This window comes from Gossypium hirsutum, chromosome D08, assembly GCF_007990345.1.
Source record: "Gossypium hirsutum isolate 1008001.06 chromosome D08, Gossypium_hirsutum_v2.1, whole genome shotgun sequence".
NCBI classification, from domain to species: domain Eukaryota; kingdom Viridiplantae; phylum Streptophyta; class Magnoliopsida; order Malvales; family Malvaceae; genus Gossypium; species Gossypium hirsutum.
In genome coordinates, this window is record NC_053444.1 from 16270850 (window position 1) to 16290351 (window position 19502).

At 34.4% G+C, this 19502-nt stretch overlaps 1 protein-coding gene across 1 annotated transcript; it reads left to right on the forward strand.

The window, feature by feature from the left end:
* The first annotated feature begins 351 nt into the window (after nucleotides 1-351).
* LOC107897859 (probable cation transporter HKT6) lies at nucleotides 352-5281 on the forward strand. The gene is made up of 3 exons (XM_016823441.2): nucleotides 352-1611; nucleotides 2861-3100; nucleotides 4911-5281. The coding sequence occupies exons 1-3, from the start codon at nucleotides 380-382 to the stop codon at nucleotides 5107-5109; spliced, it is 1671 nt and encodes a 556-aa protein (XP_016678930.1). The 5' UTR covers nucleotides 352-379; the 3' UTR covers nucleotides 5110-5281.
* Nucleotides 5282-19502: the final 14221 nt, after the last annotated feature.

Sequence of the window (19502 nt, forward strand, 5' to 3'; positions counted from 1 at the left end):
ACTCTAAAGCCACTTAATTACAAATAATGCCATGTCATATTGTTTAACGATACAAACGGTGAAAGTTCTTAAAGGATTTTCAATTAATACAAGGATTAAAATTGTTCAGACTATAGTGAATGAATCTGAAAGAACTTACAGGGATTATTTAAAACATTTAACCAATTATATATAGTTAAGTTGATTTGTCACATGTGCAGGGAAATCCCACTAAGTTTTTTTATTTATTTCTCTTTGAGAGTACCACCAAGGTTTTTTTATTTTTTATTTTTTAGGAAATCCCACTAAGTTGGACAAGAGCTCCTCTCTCCCCCTCTGTATATAAACCCCTACTACTCAAAGGTCAATATGTTATCATACAGCTTTCTTTGTAATAAAGATGAGTAACACTATTATCTGTTTCGGTAGAAAATTGGAGCATTTTAGTAGCAATTCACGCTCCAAACTATCATGCTTCAACCAATCCTATCGTGGTTTGATATCCACTTGTTTCCGTTTCTTGGTCTTTAGAGTGAACCCTTTCTGGGTTCAGCTTGCTTATTTCATAGTCGTGTCTTTGGTTGGCTTCGGGGCATTGAAAATGTCAAATCCAAAATCCGGCTCAGTTAGTCCTAACAACATAGACGTGTTCTTCACTTCTGTGTCAGCAACAACGGTTTCAAGCATGTCGACTGTAGAAATGGAAGTTTTTTCCAATACCCAACTTATTATTATAACTATTCTGATGCTGGTAGGTGGGGAGGTCTTCACTTCCATGCTTGGACTTCTGTTGGGGAGGTTCAGGTTTGAAAAACGTCCAAGTTTCGATGGGGACATTGTAAATTCTATTAGCAATAGGGGCCTCCAATCAGACTGCAGCTTGACCTCAAAAAACATTTCCCAGGAAGTGGAGTTGGGTAGGATTACTTGTTCAGCCTTAGCGAATGAGAAACCTATCACTGACTTAGAAAGTAACAAAAACTTGACTTCCGATAGTAAGAGTCTCAAGTATAAGGCCACTGGGTATTTGGGGTATCTGGTGTTAGGGTATCTTTTAGTAGTCCACGCAGTTGGCTCTAGTCTAGTTTCTATGTATGTAAGCCTGGTTCCAAGCGCAAGAAAAATACTCAAAACCAAAGGTATTGATATACGAACATTTTCTTTCTTCACTGTCGTTTCTACGTTAGCAAACTGCGGGTTCGTTCCAACAAATGAAAACATGATAGTCTTCAAGAAGAATTCGGGTCTTCTGTTGCTGCTAATTCCACAAATTCTTATTGGCAACACTCTTTATCCAGCTTGCCTACGAGCCTTGATATGGGTTTTGGACAAAATGACAAAAAAGGTGGAGTTCAGTTACATCCTGAAGAACTGGAAGGAGATGGGTTATAGTCATTTACTGTCAGGCCTTCATTCTTCTTTTCTTGCTGCCACTGTTTTTGGGTTGACATTAGTTCAGTTTATTCTTTTCTGCTCAATGGAATGGAATTCAGAAACCATGGATGGTTTTAGTTCATATCAGAAAGTTGTGGGCTCGCTGTTTCAGGTGGTTAACTCAAGGTATGCTGGTGAATCGGTAGTTGATCTTTCCACCATCTCCTCAGCGATCTTGGTGCTCTTTGTTGTTATGATGTGAGTCTCTCTCTCTCTCTCTAGTCCATTTTTGTCTCATATTTGTCGAATTGACAAGATGCCACCATCTCTCTCTTGTTTTCTTTTCTTTTTTTTTAATTACTTGGTGTATATTCTTCAACAAAATTCCGTGACAATTCGCTAGCTAACCACATACACTATGCACCCTTACTCCACAACAACCTCATTTTCATATTCTCCATATCTAGAGAACATATATATTCCTTTTGATCATTGTTTTTAGGGACTATGTATATTATTACCTTCTGACTACTTTTACCTACTCCCATAATTCTCCCATTTTGTTGAAAGGAATTAATGCCTACTCATATTTCTTATTTCAGAATTTTTCCTAATTTTTTTAATTTAAAATTAAAAAGGGTATTTTAATATGTGGATTCAATATTCACGGTGACTATGAAACAACTTTAAAATCCGTGATAAACATTTACTAAGGATCTAAAAATGTGAAAGATTAATTAATAGGTTCGATCCGATTGATACTTAAAAAAGCCAAAAAAAAAATTAAAAAGGGAAGATGACAGATCTTATGATTTGGTAAAAATAAATAGAAGATTTTTTTTATATACTTTTGAAAAAAATTATTCTTTAATTTATTGTGTTAAACAATAAATAGTTAGATACTGATATCTTCGGTGGTATTTTTAAAATTCATGAGATTGAAATTAAATCTGCCAATATTATTAATGGTAAATCAATTTAGAAATTTCCACCCTATTTTAATTTACTTATTAAATATACAAATAGTTATATTATTTATAGAAAAAATAGTTGAATTTATATTTTAAATGGATATAAATTTTTTTAGATATGCGTACATGTTTTGGGGTTTGATGTCATTTCATCCATTTGGGGTTTGATGTCATTTCATCCATTTTGGTTGATAATATAGTGAAAACGAATGGGGTTTAGCACTTGTCTCGTTTAACTTTTGAAGTGGGTTTTGAATATTCTGACCCCACAAATTCTGTATATAGACGTTTTTCTTTTGTGTATTTAGCTGTTCAATATCTTCAGCCTCACATTTCCGCCGTATATTCTATCATATACGATTAACTTTGTTACACATACGTCATCATTGTAAAAGTAAAAATAATTCAAGTTACATAATTGAACATATGATTATGATTTTATGTTCGATTTTTGTATTAATTTTTACTAATATAACATATATGAATAAATGTAATTTGATTTAGGGGATATATATATTTCATTCTTTATTTTTCAGGTATCTCCCTCCTTATACTTCCTTTATACCAATAAAATATCAGAAAAAGGAAATAGAGAAAGAGAAAGTGAAAGGAAGTCAAAATGAATCAGCAGGGAAGAGCATTTTGGAGTTTGTTTTGTTCTCTCAACTCTCATATTTGGCCATCTTCATCATCCTAATTTGCATCTCCGAAAGACAAAAATTGAAGGAAGATCCCCTCAACTTCAATGTGTTAAACATCACCATAGAAGTCGTAAGGTAAATCGCCTCTTCTAATTTAGGTTTTCTATACCATTTTTTAAAATAAAAGATAGAGAATAGAAGAAGAGTTGCAGATATTATAATTGAAGTTACAGTAACCAAGATAGGTTTTCTATACCTCTTCTAATTCCTTTTCCATGTTACCAACATATTCTTCTCCAATCTGTTACTGATATTCAGACAGTTCCTCCCTCCTCGCTGCCTTCCGTTTACAATACTCTTGTTCTTTCTCTTCTCGGTTTTTACGTAAGTCATAAACCTTTAATTTCATACATCTATCATTTATATATAAAAAAATCCAACACCCAAGCCTTTATTTTTTTTTCAACTTTGATATGTGGTAACATGTCCATTCTCCGAAAAACTCAACAATCAATTCCCTTATCCCCAAGTTTACCTCCGCTTCTTTTTCACACGCTTCTCTTTAATCCCGGCCCGATCCACCCGAGGACCCCACATCGGCCGACTACGACAAATGGGTTCATAAAGCCGGCAACTGTAGGCTACCTCCTCAACAAGAGCGCGAGAGACGGGTCCTTCAACACCATCAAAACCTTCAACTTCATCATCAATACGGAATACTCTCTCTCGATCCTCGTCCCTTTAATCCAAACCTTATCTCGTTTAGAAAAAGGCCTCATGCGCAACCACGCGTTCAATTTACAAATTGCATGTCTCTATAAGATCGAAAGGATTGAAGAATCATTGTGTGTCTTAGACGATGATGAGAATGGTGGGTTGAAGGCTACCACCTTTCATCATATTGTAAATATGTTGACAAAGAAGAAGATGGAAGATGGATCTGATGAGCGTCGCGGAGTTTCGTCGGACGTAATTACATATAATATTTTTACCATTTTTACTGACAGGATACTATTAAAAAAGTAAGTTGACGGAGACGAACACAGTGGTGAAAAAGATAGAGGAGGAAGGGTGGGAGCATATAGATGAATAAATTAAAAATGATAAAAGACTTAGATATCCACGTCATTGATAAATAATATGGTAACGATGCCTTCACTGGGGTCACATCCAAGTCATTAATTTATCTTTTTTAGCCAGTTTTTTTAAATATTTAATATTAAGATCTAATATTGATGTTTTTACTTATAATTTGTGTTTTTACTATTAATAAAATTTTAAAAATTATTTAACACTTTTTATAAAATCCTGAAACTAGATTTTAGATCCTAAAACTGTAAATTTTAAAATCCCAACCTTTTCTCTCTAAAATCGTAGATGTTAACCCTTAAGTTTTAAAATCTTAAACTCCCATCTTTCGATTTTAAATCTTAACCCTGTATTAGAAAAAGCTAAAATACATATGGAAAACACAGTTACAATTACAAATTGTTATAACAGGTTTTTCCTTACATTGATAAAGGCTTAAATATCTATGTAATTTATGAATACCTTATGCATTACATTTACTAAATATAAAAGGAGTAAATGTTAGATCTATTAATAGATAGTATAGTAACAAGTGTTAATAGTTGTAGTATCTTTATATAGCTAAATTATTTATATTTGTAGTATTTAAATAGATCCATGATGTCTATAATTAATTAAAGGGTGATGTAAAATTAGGCTTGTGTGGTAATTCATATTAAGAAATAAAATTTTACACTATTCAAGTGTGTTTGATAATTGATATTAAATATCACTTAATATTTTTTTATTAATACAATTAAATTAGAAAAGAGGATAGATATGGGATAACTTATTAACCAACAATATGTTAAATTAAAATTTATTTTATTTCTATTTTACTTTAAGATGTTTAATCGTTTTAGATTGACTTTTGCAGTGCTTATGGGAATGTTGGATTCTCAACCGGATATAGCTGTAAAAGACGATTGAAAGGTAAGCAGTGGTGCACAGATTCATGTGCTGGCTTCGCGGGGAGATGGAGTAACACTGGAAAGTTTATCCTTATTGTTGTCATGTTTTTTGGAAGGTTTAAGAATTTCAGCTTTAAATATGGTAAAGCTTGGAAACTCTGCTAACAATCAAAGCAATCACTATAAACCGCATAATATCGAGCAAAAAATAAACTACGCAGCTTTGCCTTTTTTAGTATTCAAGGGTCATGTATAATTATTATGAGAGAGTTTTTAATTTTATTATATGTAATTTTCATGCACGAGTTTAATCTAGTTATACATCAATTTTTTATCCCTTTATGCACTATATTGTTTTAATTCTACTTTATAAGTTCTCGATCATGTATTTGTAATTATATTTTACTATATTTACATTTATAAGTTCTTAAATATATATTTTACTCAACAATTTTTTTAATAATAATAAATAATTAACCTCTAAAGACGTTAGAGGTTACCAAGGAAAAACACTTAAAATATCTTAAGTATAATAGAAATCACAATTATCAGATCAATTCGAACAATTAGTGATACCCCTTTACATCACCAATGTCTTAAGAAACTCCGTGATGGGTTGCGCATGGGAGCCCGCAACCATGACACATTCGTGCGATCCATCAAGTGGGAAGGAGGTCATTTGGCCTGATCGGACTGACCCATTGCTTGAAGAGATTGAAAGCCCATCTACAAGCTTGTCACATATGGAAACATAATCTTCGAGGATATGCAATCGCATATATGATATGTAATCTTAGAAGATATGATTTTGTAATCTTAGAGATTTAATTTGTAGATACCTTTCGATCTTAGCCGTTGATGTACTTGATCTGTACCGTTGGATTTGGGGAGGCTCTACTATAAATAGAGGTCTCTCCCCTCATTGTAAATCACTTGAGTTTTGAAGAGTAATAAGAATTCTTGAGAGTATTCACTCAAACTTCTCTCTCTCTTGTGTTCTTGATATTCTGAGGCTTGTTCTTATTTCGTTCTTCGTTCATCTCTATTTGATCCTTGAGTTGCTTTCGTTTGTGTTGGTTTTCAAAGGGGGATTCTCTTGAATGCTCAAATCATGGGAGTTGGGCTGACTTAGGCGTTTTTGGAAAGCAAGAAATTGCCTAAGGCCACACAAATCGTGAGGCGAAAATTCTAAGTCCGTGACAGTTGGTATCCGAGCCAGTCTTACGAAAGAACTATTGAAGGATGTCGAAAGAAGTTGGTGAGAATGAGCCAATGGAGACTCGTGGGAGGGCTAGAAAGGCTAGTCGATCGAGGGACATGTTATCGAGCTTGGAAAATCGAGTGGTCAATCTCGAGGAGTCTATTGGTGACATGAGAGAGACACTCAAAGTGGTCTTGACTCGTATGGAGGAACTGAGGGAAGACAGCAAAGAATTTGTGCTGGACACTCTTAGGTCCACTTCGGACAAGTTGACAGTAAGGGACGAAGCTCTTGAGGCCTTTGTGACTGCCATGAAGGAGGAGATTGCTGAGCTTAAAAGGGAGCTCACAATCTGTAAAGCTGCTCTAGGAAGTGGGATGTTGTCTTCGGGACCGAAAAAACGTCATGTGGATGTTCCAAAACCCGAGAAATTCAAGGGGGCTAGGTTCGCAAGAGAAGTGGATAACTTCCTGTGGGAATTGAAGCAATATTTTCGAGCAATGGGCATTGAGGATGATGCTACTAAGGTAAACACTGCTTCGATTTACTTTACTGATGTTGCTCTCTTGTGGTGGCGACGTAGGTCCACGGATGAGAAACGTGGAGGAATGACTTTTGGGACTTGGGAGGAGTTCTAAAGAGAGTTAAAGAAGCAGTTTTATCCGCAGCATGCTAAAAAGGAGGCTCGTGCTAAGTTGCGTTGACTTACGCAACAAGGCACTGTTTGAGATTATGTTCAGGAATTCAGTGAGTTGATGCTTCAGATCTCAGACCTGAATGAGAAGGAAGCATTTTATTGGTTCGAGGATGGGCTGAAAATGTGGGCTAAGCAAGAGTTGCGGTGCCTAGGTATCACTGATTTGACCGTATCCATGGCTGAGGCAAAAAATTTCTACGATGTTGGGAGGGAAATTTGATAATAGTGAGTCTTCCAAGCCCAAACCAAAACCCAAAGGCAATGGTGGGGGAGACAAAGATCAAGCAGAAAAGAATGGCGAAGGCCAAAGGGCTAGTCAAGGTAGACCGTAGGATAAAAAAGGGCCAATGAAATGCTATCTTTGTCAAGGTCCACATAGGATGAGGGATTGCCCAAAGAAAGCCGCGTTCAATTCCATGGAAGCGCGCGAAGAGGATGAATACGACACTAAAAGTCTTAGCACGATATTGAGTGGTGTCGAAGACAAGGCGAGTAATGGACTGATGTTTGTGGACATCATCGTGGTGGGCAGAATATTTAATGCCCTTGTTGATACTTGAGCATCTGATTTATTTATATCCAAAGAGATGGTGAAGGAACTCGATCTCAAAATAGAGGAAGATTCGGGTCGAATTAAAATGGTAAACTCGAAAAGCATTCCCATAGCAGGTGTGGCTAAAGGAGTGGAACTCAGGCTTGGTGAGTGGATCAGTAAGGCAACCATTAAGGTAATCCCATTCGATAATTATGATTTTGTGGTTGAATTAAGCTTACTTGGCCGACTTAATACGGATATTCACCCTTCTGAGAATTACATGAAAATCTCCGATTCGAACCATCGATATATGGTACGAGTGAAAAGAAAGAGAAGCAGGGAAGGGAAAACATTGTCGGCAATCCAATTTTCCAAAGGAGTATGTAGAAATGAAGTCTCCTATTTAGCCACCTTAAGGGACAATGTGAATGAGAAATCCGAGGGGGAAATTCCAAAGGAAGTGAAGCAGTTGCTGAAGTCATTTCAAGATATGTTGCCCATGGAGTTGCCCAAAACATTGCCACCTAAGAAGGAGGTGGATCACAAGATTGAGTTGTTGCCCAATACTGAGCCGCCAACAAGGTCACCATATCAAATGTCTTCGCCTGAGTTGGAGGATTTACGGAAGCAGTTAAGGGAACTTTTAGATGTCGGGTTCATTAGACCTTCCAAAGCCCCATTTGGTGCGCCAGTGCTATTCCAAAAGAAGCATGATGGGTCCTTGAGATTGTACATTAACTATAAGGCCTTAAACAAGATCACTGTGAAGAACAGGTATCCCATTCCACTTATTGTAGATTTGTTCGATCAACTTGGTAGCGCGAGATGGTTTACTAAGTTGGATTTGCGATTGGGGTACCACCAAGTGAGAGTAGTCGAAGGGGATGAGCCCAAAATAGCCTGTGTGACTCGATACGGGTCTTTTGAATTCCTAGTGATGCTGTTCGGGTTGACAAATGCTCCGACCACGTTTTGCACCCTAATGAATAAGGTATTGCAACCCTTCTTAGATCGCTTTGTGATTGTTTATCTTGATGACATTGTGGTGTATAATAAGATGCTTGAGGAGCACGTGGGACATTTGAGGGAGGTGTTTTAAGTCCTACGGGAAAATGAGTTGTATGTCAAAGAGGAAAAATGCTCATTTGCCCAACGAGAGGTGCCGTTTCTAGGCCATATTGTGGGAGGTGGCACGATTCGAATGGATGCAAGCAAAGTTCGAGCAATTGCCGATTGGGAGCCACTAACCAAGGTAACGGAGTTGCGATCCTTTCTTGGGTTAGCAAACTACTATCGATGTTTCATTGAAGGCTACTCTAAGATCACTGCACCCTTGACAGACTTGTTGAAAAAGAGTAAAGTATGGGACTGGGACTCTCGGTGTGGAAAATCATTCGACCAAGTAAAGCAAGCAATGATGAGTGAACTTGTACTTGCTTTTCCGGACTTTTCAAAGGCGTATGAGGTACGTACAGATGCTTCAGACTATGCAATTGGGGGAGTATTGATGCAAGAAGGGCATCCAATTGCTTTCGGGAGTCGAAAGATTAATGAGACATAACAGAGATACACGATCTAAGAAAAAGAGATGACTGCTGTGGTGCATTGCGCATATGGAGGCACTATTTGCTGGGTTCTAGGTTCGTGGTGTTCACTGATAATGTTGCAAATAGTTATTTCCTAACCCAAAAAAGTTGTCCCCCAAACAGGCTCGTTGGCAGGTTTTCCTAACGGAGTTTGATTTTAGCATGGAGTACAAGTCGGGGAGTGCCAACACTATGGTTGATGCACTTAGCCGAAAGATGGAATCTGCAAAGATAAGTCAACCTAATAGTCCCTTATTAGAGTCCATTTAAGAAGGGTTGTCCCACGATCCCACGGCCAAAAATTTGATTGAGCTTGCCAAAGATGGAAAAACGAGGCGGTTTTGGCTCAAGGGAGAATTACTATACACCCAGGGACAACATCTATATGTGCCTCAACATGGGAACTTGCGAATGGAAGTCATGAAAGAATGTCATGATTCAAGATGGGCTGGTCATCGGGGCATACACCGCACTTTGGCTCTCTTAGAGGATCAGTTTTATTAGCCTCATATGGGTGACGATGTGGAAACTTATGTGAAGACTTTTTTGGTGTGCCAACAAGATAAAGTAGAGTTGAAGGCTCCTGCTGGCTTGCTACAACCATTACCTATTTTGGAATGCCCATGGGAAAGTTTATCCATGGACTTTATTGTAGGTTTGCCTAAATCTAACGGATTTGCAAGCATTTTTGTTGTGGTGGACAGGTTTTCGAAGTATGCAACCTTTATCCCCGTAACCAAAGAGTGTCCTGCTGAGGAGGCTGCTCGCTTGTTTCTTAGACATGTGGTGAAATATTAGGGAGTGCCGTAGTCTATCATCAATGATCGAGATGGGCGATTCACAGGGTGATTCTGGACGGAGTTGTTCAAGTTAATGGGCTCGAACTTGAACTTTGCAACCAGTATGCATCCATAAACTAATGGGCAAACTGAACGAGTGAATGCGTTGTTAGAGATGTATTTTCGGTACTATGTGAGTGCCACACAAAGGGACTGGCCAAAATTGTTGGATGTGGCTCAATTTTCATACAATTTGCAAAGAAGTGGGGTGACAAACCAGGGTCCGCTCGAGATAGTGACAGGGCAACAGCTATTTATACCCAATGCTGTTGCAACTCGTTATACTGGACCGAATCCAGTAGCTTATTGATTTGCGAGAGATTGGCAAGAGCAAAATGATTTGGCTATGGCTTGTCTACACAAGGCAAGTAAGCGCAATAAGGAGTGGGCAGATCAGAATCGAAGGGATGTGCAATATCAGGTTGGTGACTCAGCCCTTGCTAAACTATACCTGATTTTGTGACACAATGGGCTACATAAAGGGCTTGTGCGACGATATGAGGGGCCATTTCGAGTGATGAAGAAAGTAGGCAAGGTGGCCTACAAGCTTGAGTTGCCTGAAAAACTCAAACTCCATCCAGTGTTCTATGTGAGTATGCTTAAGCCATTCCATGAAGATGGGGAAGACCCAAAATGAAATGAGTCCAAACGAGCACCAATGGGGTAAAAGTTGCCTATGATAGAGAGGTTGAAAACATCGAGGGGGATCATGTGATTAGACGGAAGTACTATCGGACGCGGCATGAATACTTAGTCTGATGGAAGGGATTTCCCGATAGTGAGACAAGTTGGGAACCCACTGAAGTCTTGTGGCAATTCCAAGACAAGATAGATCAGTACCATGCAGAGGACGCGACGAGGGCGTCGCTAGAATCGGTGGGGGAGAATGTCATGGGTTGCGTATGGGAGCCCGCAACCATGACACATTTGTACGATCCATCAAGTGGGAAGGAGGTCATTTGGCCCGATCGGACTGACCCATTGCTTGAAGAGATTGAAGGCCCATCTAGAAGCTTGTCACATATAGAAACATAATCTTCGAGGATATGCAATTGCATATATGATATGTAATCTTAGAAGATATGATTTTGTAATCTTAGAGATTTGGTTTGTAGATACCTTTCAATCTTAGCCGTTGATGTACTTGATCTGTACCGTTGGATTTAGGGAGGCTCTACTATAAATAGAAGCTTCTCCCCTCATTGTAAATCACTTGAGTTTTGAAGAGTAATAAGAATTCTTGAGAGTATTCACTCAAACTTCTCTCTCTCTTGTGTTCTTGATATTCTGATGCTTGTTCTTATTTCGTTCTTCGTTCATCTCTATTTGATCCTTGGGTTGCTTTCGTTTGTGCTGGTTTTAAAAGGGGAGTTCTCTTGAATCCTCAAATCGTGGGAGTTGGGCTGACTTAGGTGTTTTTAGGAAGCAAGAAACTGTCTAAGGCTGCACGAATCGTAAGGCGAAAATTCTAAGTCCGTGACACGTGTACCAGCTCTTTTTGTACACATTTAATGTTGTAAAAGAAATTTTAATTAGTGAATAACTATTATTAATTAAATTAATCGAACTTTAAAACTCTTAATTATTATTAATCGAATAAAAAATATATTGAAATTTATTAATTAAACCGAATTAATTTTTACTAATTCGATCGATTAATTGAATTAACCGAAATTTATATGTTTATTTTCTTCAAACAAATTTAAAACATAAAAAAATACAATTGCAATTTTCTTTTTCTTTGTTTTTAATTCAAAAAAGTTTAAAGTAAGGAAATTTTTATTAAATTTTAATTTTGTTAAATTCTATCCACCATGTATACAATGAACTTTTTATACTTTTGTTAAACTTTTGTTTTATGTTTATTTTTCTTAATACTTTTGGTTCATTATATGAATATTTGTCCAGTAGTTTTTATATATTGGGTTTTTATAATATATGTAATATTTCTTACCCAATCCAACGATTGATGTGGATAAGTGATGTTATGTTTACACTTTTACATCTTATACAAAAATTTTCTTTTATAAAAGCACTATCTCATATCATAATAAAGTTATTCAGAAAGATTTAAATTCAATTAAAAAAAACATTTCAAACCATTCATAAAGGTTGTGAACGTCCAAAACATAAAATGATTTTTCTAAGCTCAATTTAAAGGAGAATAGAGGTTTTACAAAAAAAAAATCATTTTTTATATTTCAAATATTTATACAATAACTTTTGAGGTCTTAAAACACTTTTTAGATCATTTCCAAGGTGTTTATACAAAACCATAACACTTAGACTCCACTCAAGGTTTTTTCGGAGGGGGCATAGAACTATAATTTTTGAGGTTAAGGGGTAGAGGTATCAATACCTCTTCCCTATGTATCAATACTTCTACCTTGTATTGTAGCAGTTTAGCTACTAAGTTGATTATACTAATACAACCAACTCATGTACTAATACCTAAACCCCTAGAGCATGAAAATTGACTTAAAAACACATCTCCAAACAATATCATATCATACCAAAAATTTCCAAATTAATTTAAAACATTTTAAAAACTATTCAAGCCTCAATTCAAATCTCACACATGTTTAAGTCAATATAAGAATTAAAAACTAACTTAAAACATCAATTTAATAATAAGCGACACTTGACTACACAAGCCAAACTACTTGCAAATACTCAACTAGCTTAAGCCTTTATGTACATGCCAAAGTAATAAGTAAATATAAATCACTACCACACAACCTTCTAACTACGTCGGTGATGCAATCCTCTCAAGAAATGGTCTCAATCCTCTTAGAAAAGCTTTCCACCTAATGTGTTACACTCGAAAAACTTAGTAAGTACACTCAGATTTCCTATCTTACTTTTTTCCATCTTAGTGTTGAATCTTTTACAAACATATGGTTGAGTTTCCATTATGCCAACTTTATATTAATTTTAAATTAGAACTCAAACACTAAAAAGTGATTCATTTACAAATTTAGATCACTTATTAAGAAGGCTTGTAGTTATTAAACACTTATTTTTTCATAAGCTCACATACACCATACTGTTCTTAATCTAAATTCTAATCTAAATGCATTTTCATAATGATTTCATATTTTATTCACATTTCACAAGGCTTACCATGTTAAAATTAAATTATCTTTCTTATTAAGCTATAGGCTTTTGAACATCATATTCTTATTTCATACACTAATTGCTATCATATTTATGAACATATGGTCTCATTTATAACTAAATTCTATTTTTTTTTCACATCTTTGCTAAGTGACTTATCCTTTACCAACCTTATTACCACACGTAATTATTTAATAAATTAATTCATATATCATTGTGCTTATATGTTTACAAATTGAACTTTTTGCATATTAAGTTCAAAAACTCAATACTCACATTTCTAATCAACACATTAACATATTCAATTACATAACCCTTTGTAGCTTTAGTAAGATAAGACTTAGATATGCAGAATTCCATCTATACATACCAAGATAATGCACCTAAGGTACCTCAGCCAAACACATCAAGATATATGTAAGAATTGTATTATAAGTGCATACCCTCTAAACAAACCGAGAGCACAAATGTGTTGTAACGTCCCGCTCTTTGTCGTTGTCAAAAAAGGTAAGTTTTGGAACTGAATTTATTAATCGAGTCATCTAAAATTTTAATTGATGCAGTTACAAAACAAGTATAGAACTAGAAAATAAGGATATTAGTAATTAAATTATATAGTAATCAAAGGATAGAATATTACAATAGTACATGGACCAGGTTGGTAGCTTATTAATTATGTAGTAGAGGGACCAAATTGTAAGGTGATTAAAATAGAGGAAATTAAGTGGGAACTAAATATGTCCTTAAAGAGATGATAAGTCATGGACTAGGGTGCAATTTGACCATCAATAAGTTTTGGATGACAAATGAACTTATTATAAATTATGATTGTAACGCTAAAAAATATCTAATATAATAACTCGTGTCGCCTTGGTGACCGATCGAATTAAATTTTTGAAATTGAACGTTGTGTTAAATCTCATTAAATTATTATTTATCTTTGATACAGAAAGGATACTAAAATTGGATTGTACAAATTATCAAGTAGTATAGAATTTAATTGAGAGGAACAAGTACTAGTCAATAAATTGCTTTGAATGAAGACTTGGTTAGCAATTAACCAAAGTCTTTAGTGGCTAATTTTCCACCACCGAACATGAAATGGTGAATGGAAATGATCTATGCCATAAAAATCCACTATCCAAACTCTTGAAAAAATGATGGCCTTTGGTTTTTTTATTAATTATATTAATTAAAGTTATATGATAATTATGTATATATATTAGTGAAAGTGGGAGAGAGAAGAGTCCATTATCTTCTCCTCAGCACTGATTCAGTCAAGGGAAAAAGAAAGCTTTTTCAAGAAATCAACAAGTTCATTCCATGAGCTACTTCTTTAGCTAGTGACAAGGTCGGAACATTGAGGGTCAAGGTGAAAATGAGCGACGGATAACAAAATTCATTTGTGCTAGCATAATTTGCCTTCATTGCATAATATAGTTAAATATTTGCCTTGTGAGTATATTGATGTTAATTTTTATTTTTAATATGGTTTATACTTGTTGCGTATGCCTTTAAATGATGATTGTTGGATTATATGTTAAATACATGTCTAACCTTTGTTGGTATGAGAACCAAGACTATTAGTTCATAATTACGCATGTCTGAGTTCAAATAGAGGGGTATGAATTGAACTATATATACATGAAATCTTAAAAGGAAACATATTTGTTACGACCTCAAGTGCTTATTTTCTTAAATGCAAAACTGTAGTAGAAGTGTCAGATTCCAATGGTCACTACGGATTGGCATTGCAAAAAGCTGTGCAAACAAAATAGAAACAACACAAAGGTTTGTTTACGTAGTTCAATTTCCCTACGTTTGCAAAGCCTAGCTCAGTGAGTAAGTCCACTATCTTTAATCATGAGTACAACAAGTGACTCACACTTTATCACTCCACAAGTATAAAGATCTTACCTTTGTACCTAAAGACTAGAACACTCACCTCCAAATCCTCTCCCTGAGAACTTGGGCAGTAAACCTTTAACCATGTTTACACTTAGCAGCTTGCACTCTCTCACAAAATAGTTTCTTAATGAACATATTAGAATGCACTTAATAATCTCTCTTACAAAACCAATACAAGCCTTAAAACATATATCCTCTTCGGTTTGCTAACATAGAATATATGTGAATGCAAACATAACTCCTTGAAAATAGCTATTACAATTTCAAAAGTCAAAATACAGTAAATTTAAGATCTGATTTCCAAAATAGCTATATAATCTTCATCAATCCTCCATGTTTCAAGGGTTGATTCTTTACTTCTTTTCCTCATTCTACACCTATCACTTAACAAACAAATCCTACCTGAAAATAATTAGAAGTAACATGTAATAACATTTAAGCACAGTCTAAACCTTTTAATGTAATTTCCTAAAAATACTAATGAAAAATCCTAAATTGCAACTAAACTTACCTAAGTACAGGAAATTAACCAATTCTAAAGGCATGAAATATAACTCCTTTCAAGAATTATCACTTTACCTTAGTATATTATTTAAGCTTAGTTATAATTTTTGTTGGTTGGTTATTGATGCATCATCAATCATAGTATTAATGATTAATTTACTAAGAGCATGTTTGGTTGGGTGTATTGGATTAGCCAATACACCTAATCCGTGGCCCCACCGATTACCGTGTTTGGTTGGCTATATTGCCCTAATACGGGCCTATTACGTTCCGCACGGATTCCCCATTTTCCCTTATGCAGCGTCGATTTGTAATCCCTTCCAAAAGAAAGGATTACCTAATCGGTCATCTTTTACCCTCCCAAGCCTCTCCTGATTTCCACCCACCCTCTCCCTCTCAGCATCGATAGAAGCTGCCAGCGAACCAAAGCTCCAGCCCGTCCCGACTTCCATCTTCGCATATTTCTCTGCTAAACAGTCTCAGATCTCCGGAGGCATTGAAGCGGTAAGTGAGTAATCTCCAGCCGATCATCATTTCTCATCTTGGCATCTTTCCTCTCTTCACGCATTAATGGATGTTGTTGCAATTTTTTTTATAAATACGATTGCGATTGTTTCAGTTTCTTTAGTTATCGGCATAGGGTTTCTTGCTGGTTATGATTTTTTTTTCATTATTTGTTTGCCTGCATTATTTGCTGGTTATGGTTTCGTTTCAACACTAACCGATTTCCCTTTTCTCATTACAAGTTCTTTGTTCCAACACTTCTTCATCGCAGTCGTCCCGATTTGCTCATTACAAGTTAGTTTTCCATTTGTATTCACGGTTTTGTTTGTATGTTTTCCCCGATTGCAGGTTTGTATTGCTGTAGCAGCTTTTGTGGTTTCTGTTTTGTATGGTTCTGTTTTGTATGTTTGTATTGCTCATTACATATTTTGTATGATATGAACTGAGGAATCATATTCGTATGTCCTCAAAAGCAAGGTATACTTGGATGAACACTTTGTTAGAAGTGATAATATAATTATGAAACATGCCTCAGCAATTAGATGTCCCCTTTCGCTGCCATCTAAATCTCAAATAAATAAATAAATTTTGTTGCAGTACTGATATTTCTATTTTCTCACTTAATCAGTTACCTGGTCATCAATTACTCTCACTCGAAGATATTCTTGCCTGTACATTGAGTCTAACATAGCTTGTAGGTATCCTTCAATGTACACAAATAGTTTAAACCTTATCAATGACCATTAAAGCAAAAGTAAAAAAAAAAATAGATTAATAACTTCAGAAAAAATTAGCATCCATTGAGCAGTGAGGCAAAGCAATAACAATCTGAATTCCTACAGATGTAATCACATAAAGACACTGCTTAATATCATATGTAATAAAACACTAGTTTTCATGTGTGTTTATCAGGTTCTCTGGTCATGGTTCCGTATCTAACACTCATTACTCGGTATCCATATCCTCACCATTATTAGTCAAGACTGCTTTCATTACTGTAATAGGAGACTTGAATAGAATAGTATGATATAGAATTAAGGGTAAAAAAAAAACAGTACGACGCTCGTTACTAGTTATCCTTAGTAATACTTAGAAAATAAGCTAGAAAACTTATGCAAATATATGCAAAATGACACATTGAAACCATCCGATTGAAACCACTTGCTTCTGCCCCCTTCAAAACAGAGTCAGATATTTCGGTAACAGCAGCAAAAATTACATTAGAGCCTGTTGTTTTTAGCTGCAGAGTTGGCACAGAAATACCAACAATTAGGTAAGTGCAAAGAAAGTAGAAAGAAAATCACATTCTTGATGTTAATTTTTCTATCTCTTGATTGTTTCTTCATTTACATGTGGTTTCACTCTGATTTTCCTTCTGTTTTGAGATGATATTCTCTACTGATTTTACTTTTCTCTGCTAAAATATTCGTATTGATATAGTGAGCAATGGAAATTGTCTGCTGTTTTCAATTCAGACAGTTTTTTGATATTGTTGCAATGGAAATTGTCTGCAGTTTTCAATGAAACTGGAAATTGTCTGCTGTTTTCAATGAAACTGGAAATTGTTGCATTTGTTTAGGGTTAAAGACTGGAATAATTTTTGAGTTATTTTACAAGGATTGTTTCTAGTTAATAAGCTCTTTGTTTTTAAATTTTGTAAAAACAATCAAATTTCAATTTCGATGCTTATATAATGTTCAAGTTTAAGTCAATTTAGAAGACTGAATAATTAGGTATCAATATTGATACTAATATAAAATTTGTTAAGTTTATGGTCTAATTGATATTTTTCTTTTTTGGGTTATTAAAATACCATATTAAAAGTGTTTTTTTTAAAGAAAGTAGTATGTATTCAAATCTAAAGTTGAAAACTTTTGGAATTTACAATAGGTTATATGTTTTTACTAATAGGTTATATGTTTTTTTTTATAGAAAGTAGTATGTATTCAAATTATTGGTGTACTAATGCACCAACTTTTTACTAATATATAATTTATTAGTGAAAGCATACATAAAAAAAAATTGGTACAAATTTAATATATAATTTATTAGTGAAAGAGTACATATAAAGAGTACATACAAATTTGATAATTATGTTCAACCTTTAATTGATATTATTCAAATAATATAATTATGTTCAACCTTTAATTATGTTCAATCTTAAAGAGCATTATGCCTACAAATAATGGGCTTAAATCACAATTATTTGTACATGTAAATAAAATACTACATTTCAATCTTTTCCAATCATAATTGCAAATACAATACTACTTTTTAATAATTATTTGTACATGTAAATGAGATAAAAGTTATATATATTTTTACAAAATGAAATTTAAATTTAAAATGTTATAAAAGTTTTAAAACTTCAATTTCATTATTAAACCAAATCCTCATTCTTCATTTTATTTGTTTTAAAATTAGAAAACCTTAATTAAATTAATCATCAATACAAAAACTAATCAATGATCAAACTTTGAACATGCTTTATTAAATCTTCAATTTCATTATACGAAATTATATTTAAATTTAAATTTAAATGTTCAAACTAATCCATGTTCAAACTTTGAACATGCTTTAATTAACTAAACAATATATTTATACGAAATGAAATGTAAATTTAAAATGTTATAAAATTTTTAAAACTTCAATTTCATTAGTAAACCAAATCCTCATTCTTTATTTTATTTGTTTTAAACTTAGGTCACCTTAATTAAACTAATCATCAATAAATAAACTAACAAATAACAACAATTAATTTTAGGTCAATTAATTTTAGGTCAATTATACATATACCTTTAAATTTTAATATATTTAAAATGTATTTAAATATATTTTCTTTCATTATTGTTTGGGTGATTGATAAAGAAATGAAATTAAACCCTAAACGATATCATTTAATAGATACTTTTTTGCTTCGTGTGTTCTAAATTTGTGGTGTTTATTTTTTTTTGATATTGTGTAATTGCAACTTCAATTCTTTGATAGTGTGTTCTAATTTTAATGTGTTGCAGTAATGGCTCGTCTACCTTTAATTGCACAAAGTGTGAGGCGTAAAAGAATTGGTATTGCATTGACAATATGGTTGGAAATTTGTAGAATTGCGATTTGGTTCTTATTTAGAATGGGTGCCAGCCTTAGCCTACATACTTATAGACCAAGGATTAGGTCCTATACCTTAGATTTTTATGCAAAACGGGATTATGTGAAAAGGCTTGTATATGCTAGTGACGAGACCTGTATTGAACAAGTTAGGATGAATAGAACTGCCTTTTTTAAACTATGTGAGATGTTAGAATCGATAGGGGGATTGAAGTGGTCGAGAAACATGCTTGTCGATGAGCAAGTAGAAACGTTTTTACATATCATCTCCCATCACCTGAAAAATCGAGTTATCAAGCATCACTTTAGAAGGTCCGGGGAAACTGTTAGCAGAGCATTTCATAGTGTTTTAAATGCAGTCATACGCTTACAAGAAGTGTTATTTAAAAAGTCGGAGCCAATTACAGCCGATTCTTCTGACACAAGGTGGAAATGGTTTAAGGTATTGGACTGAGTTTTATATATAGCTTGTACAACATTTAGTTGATTTAGATATAAATTAGTATTCTAACCCAAGGTTTTATATCATGTGATATAGAATTGCTTAGGTGCTCTTGATGGAACC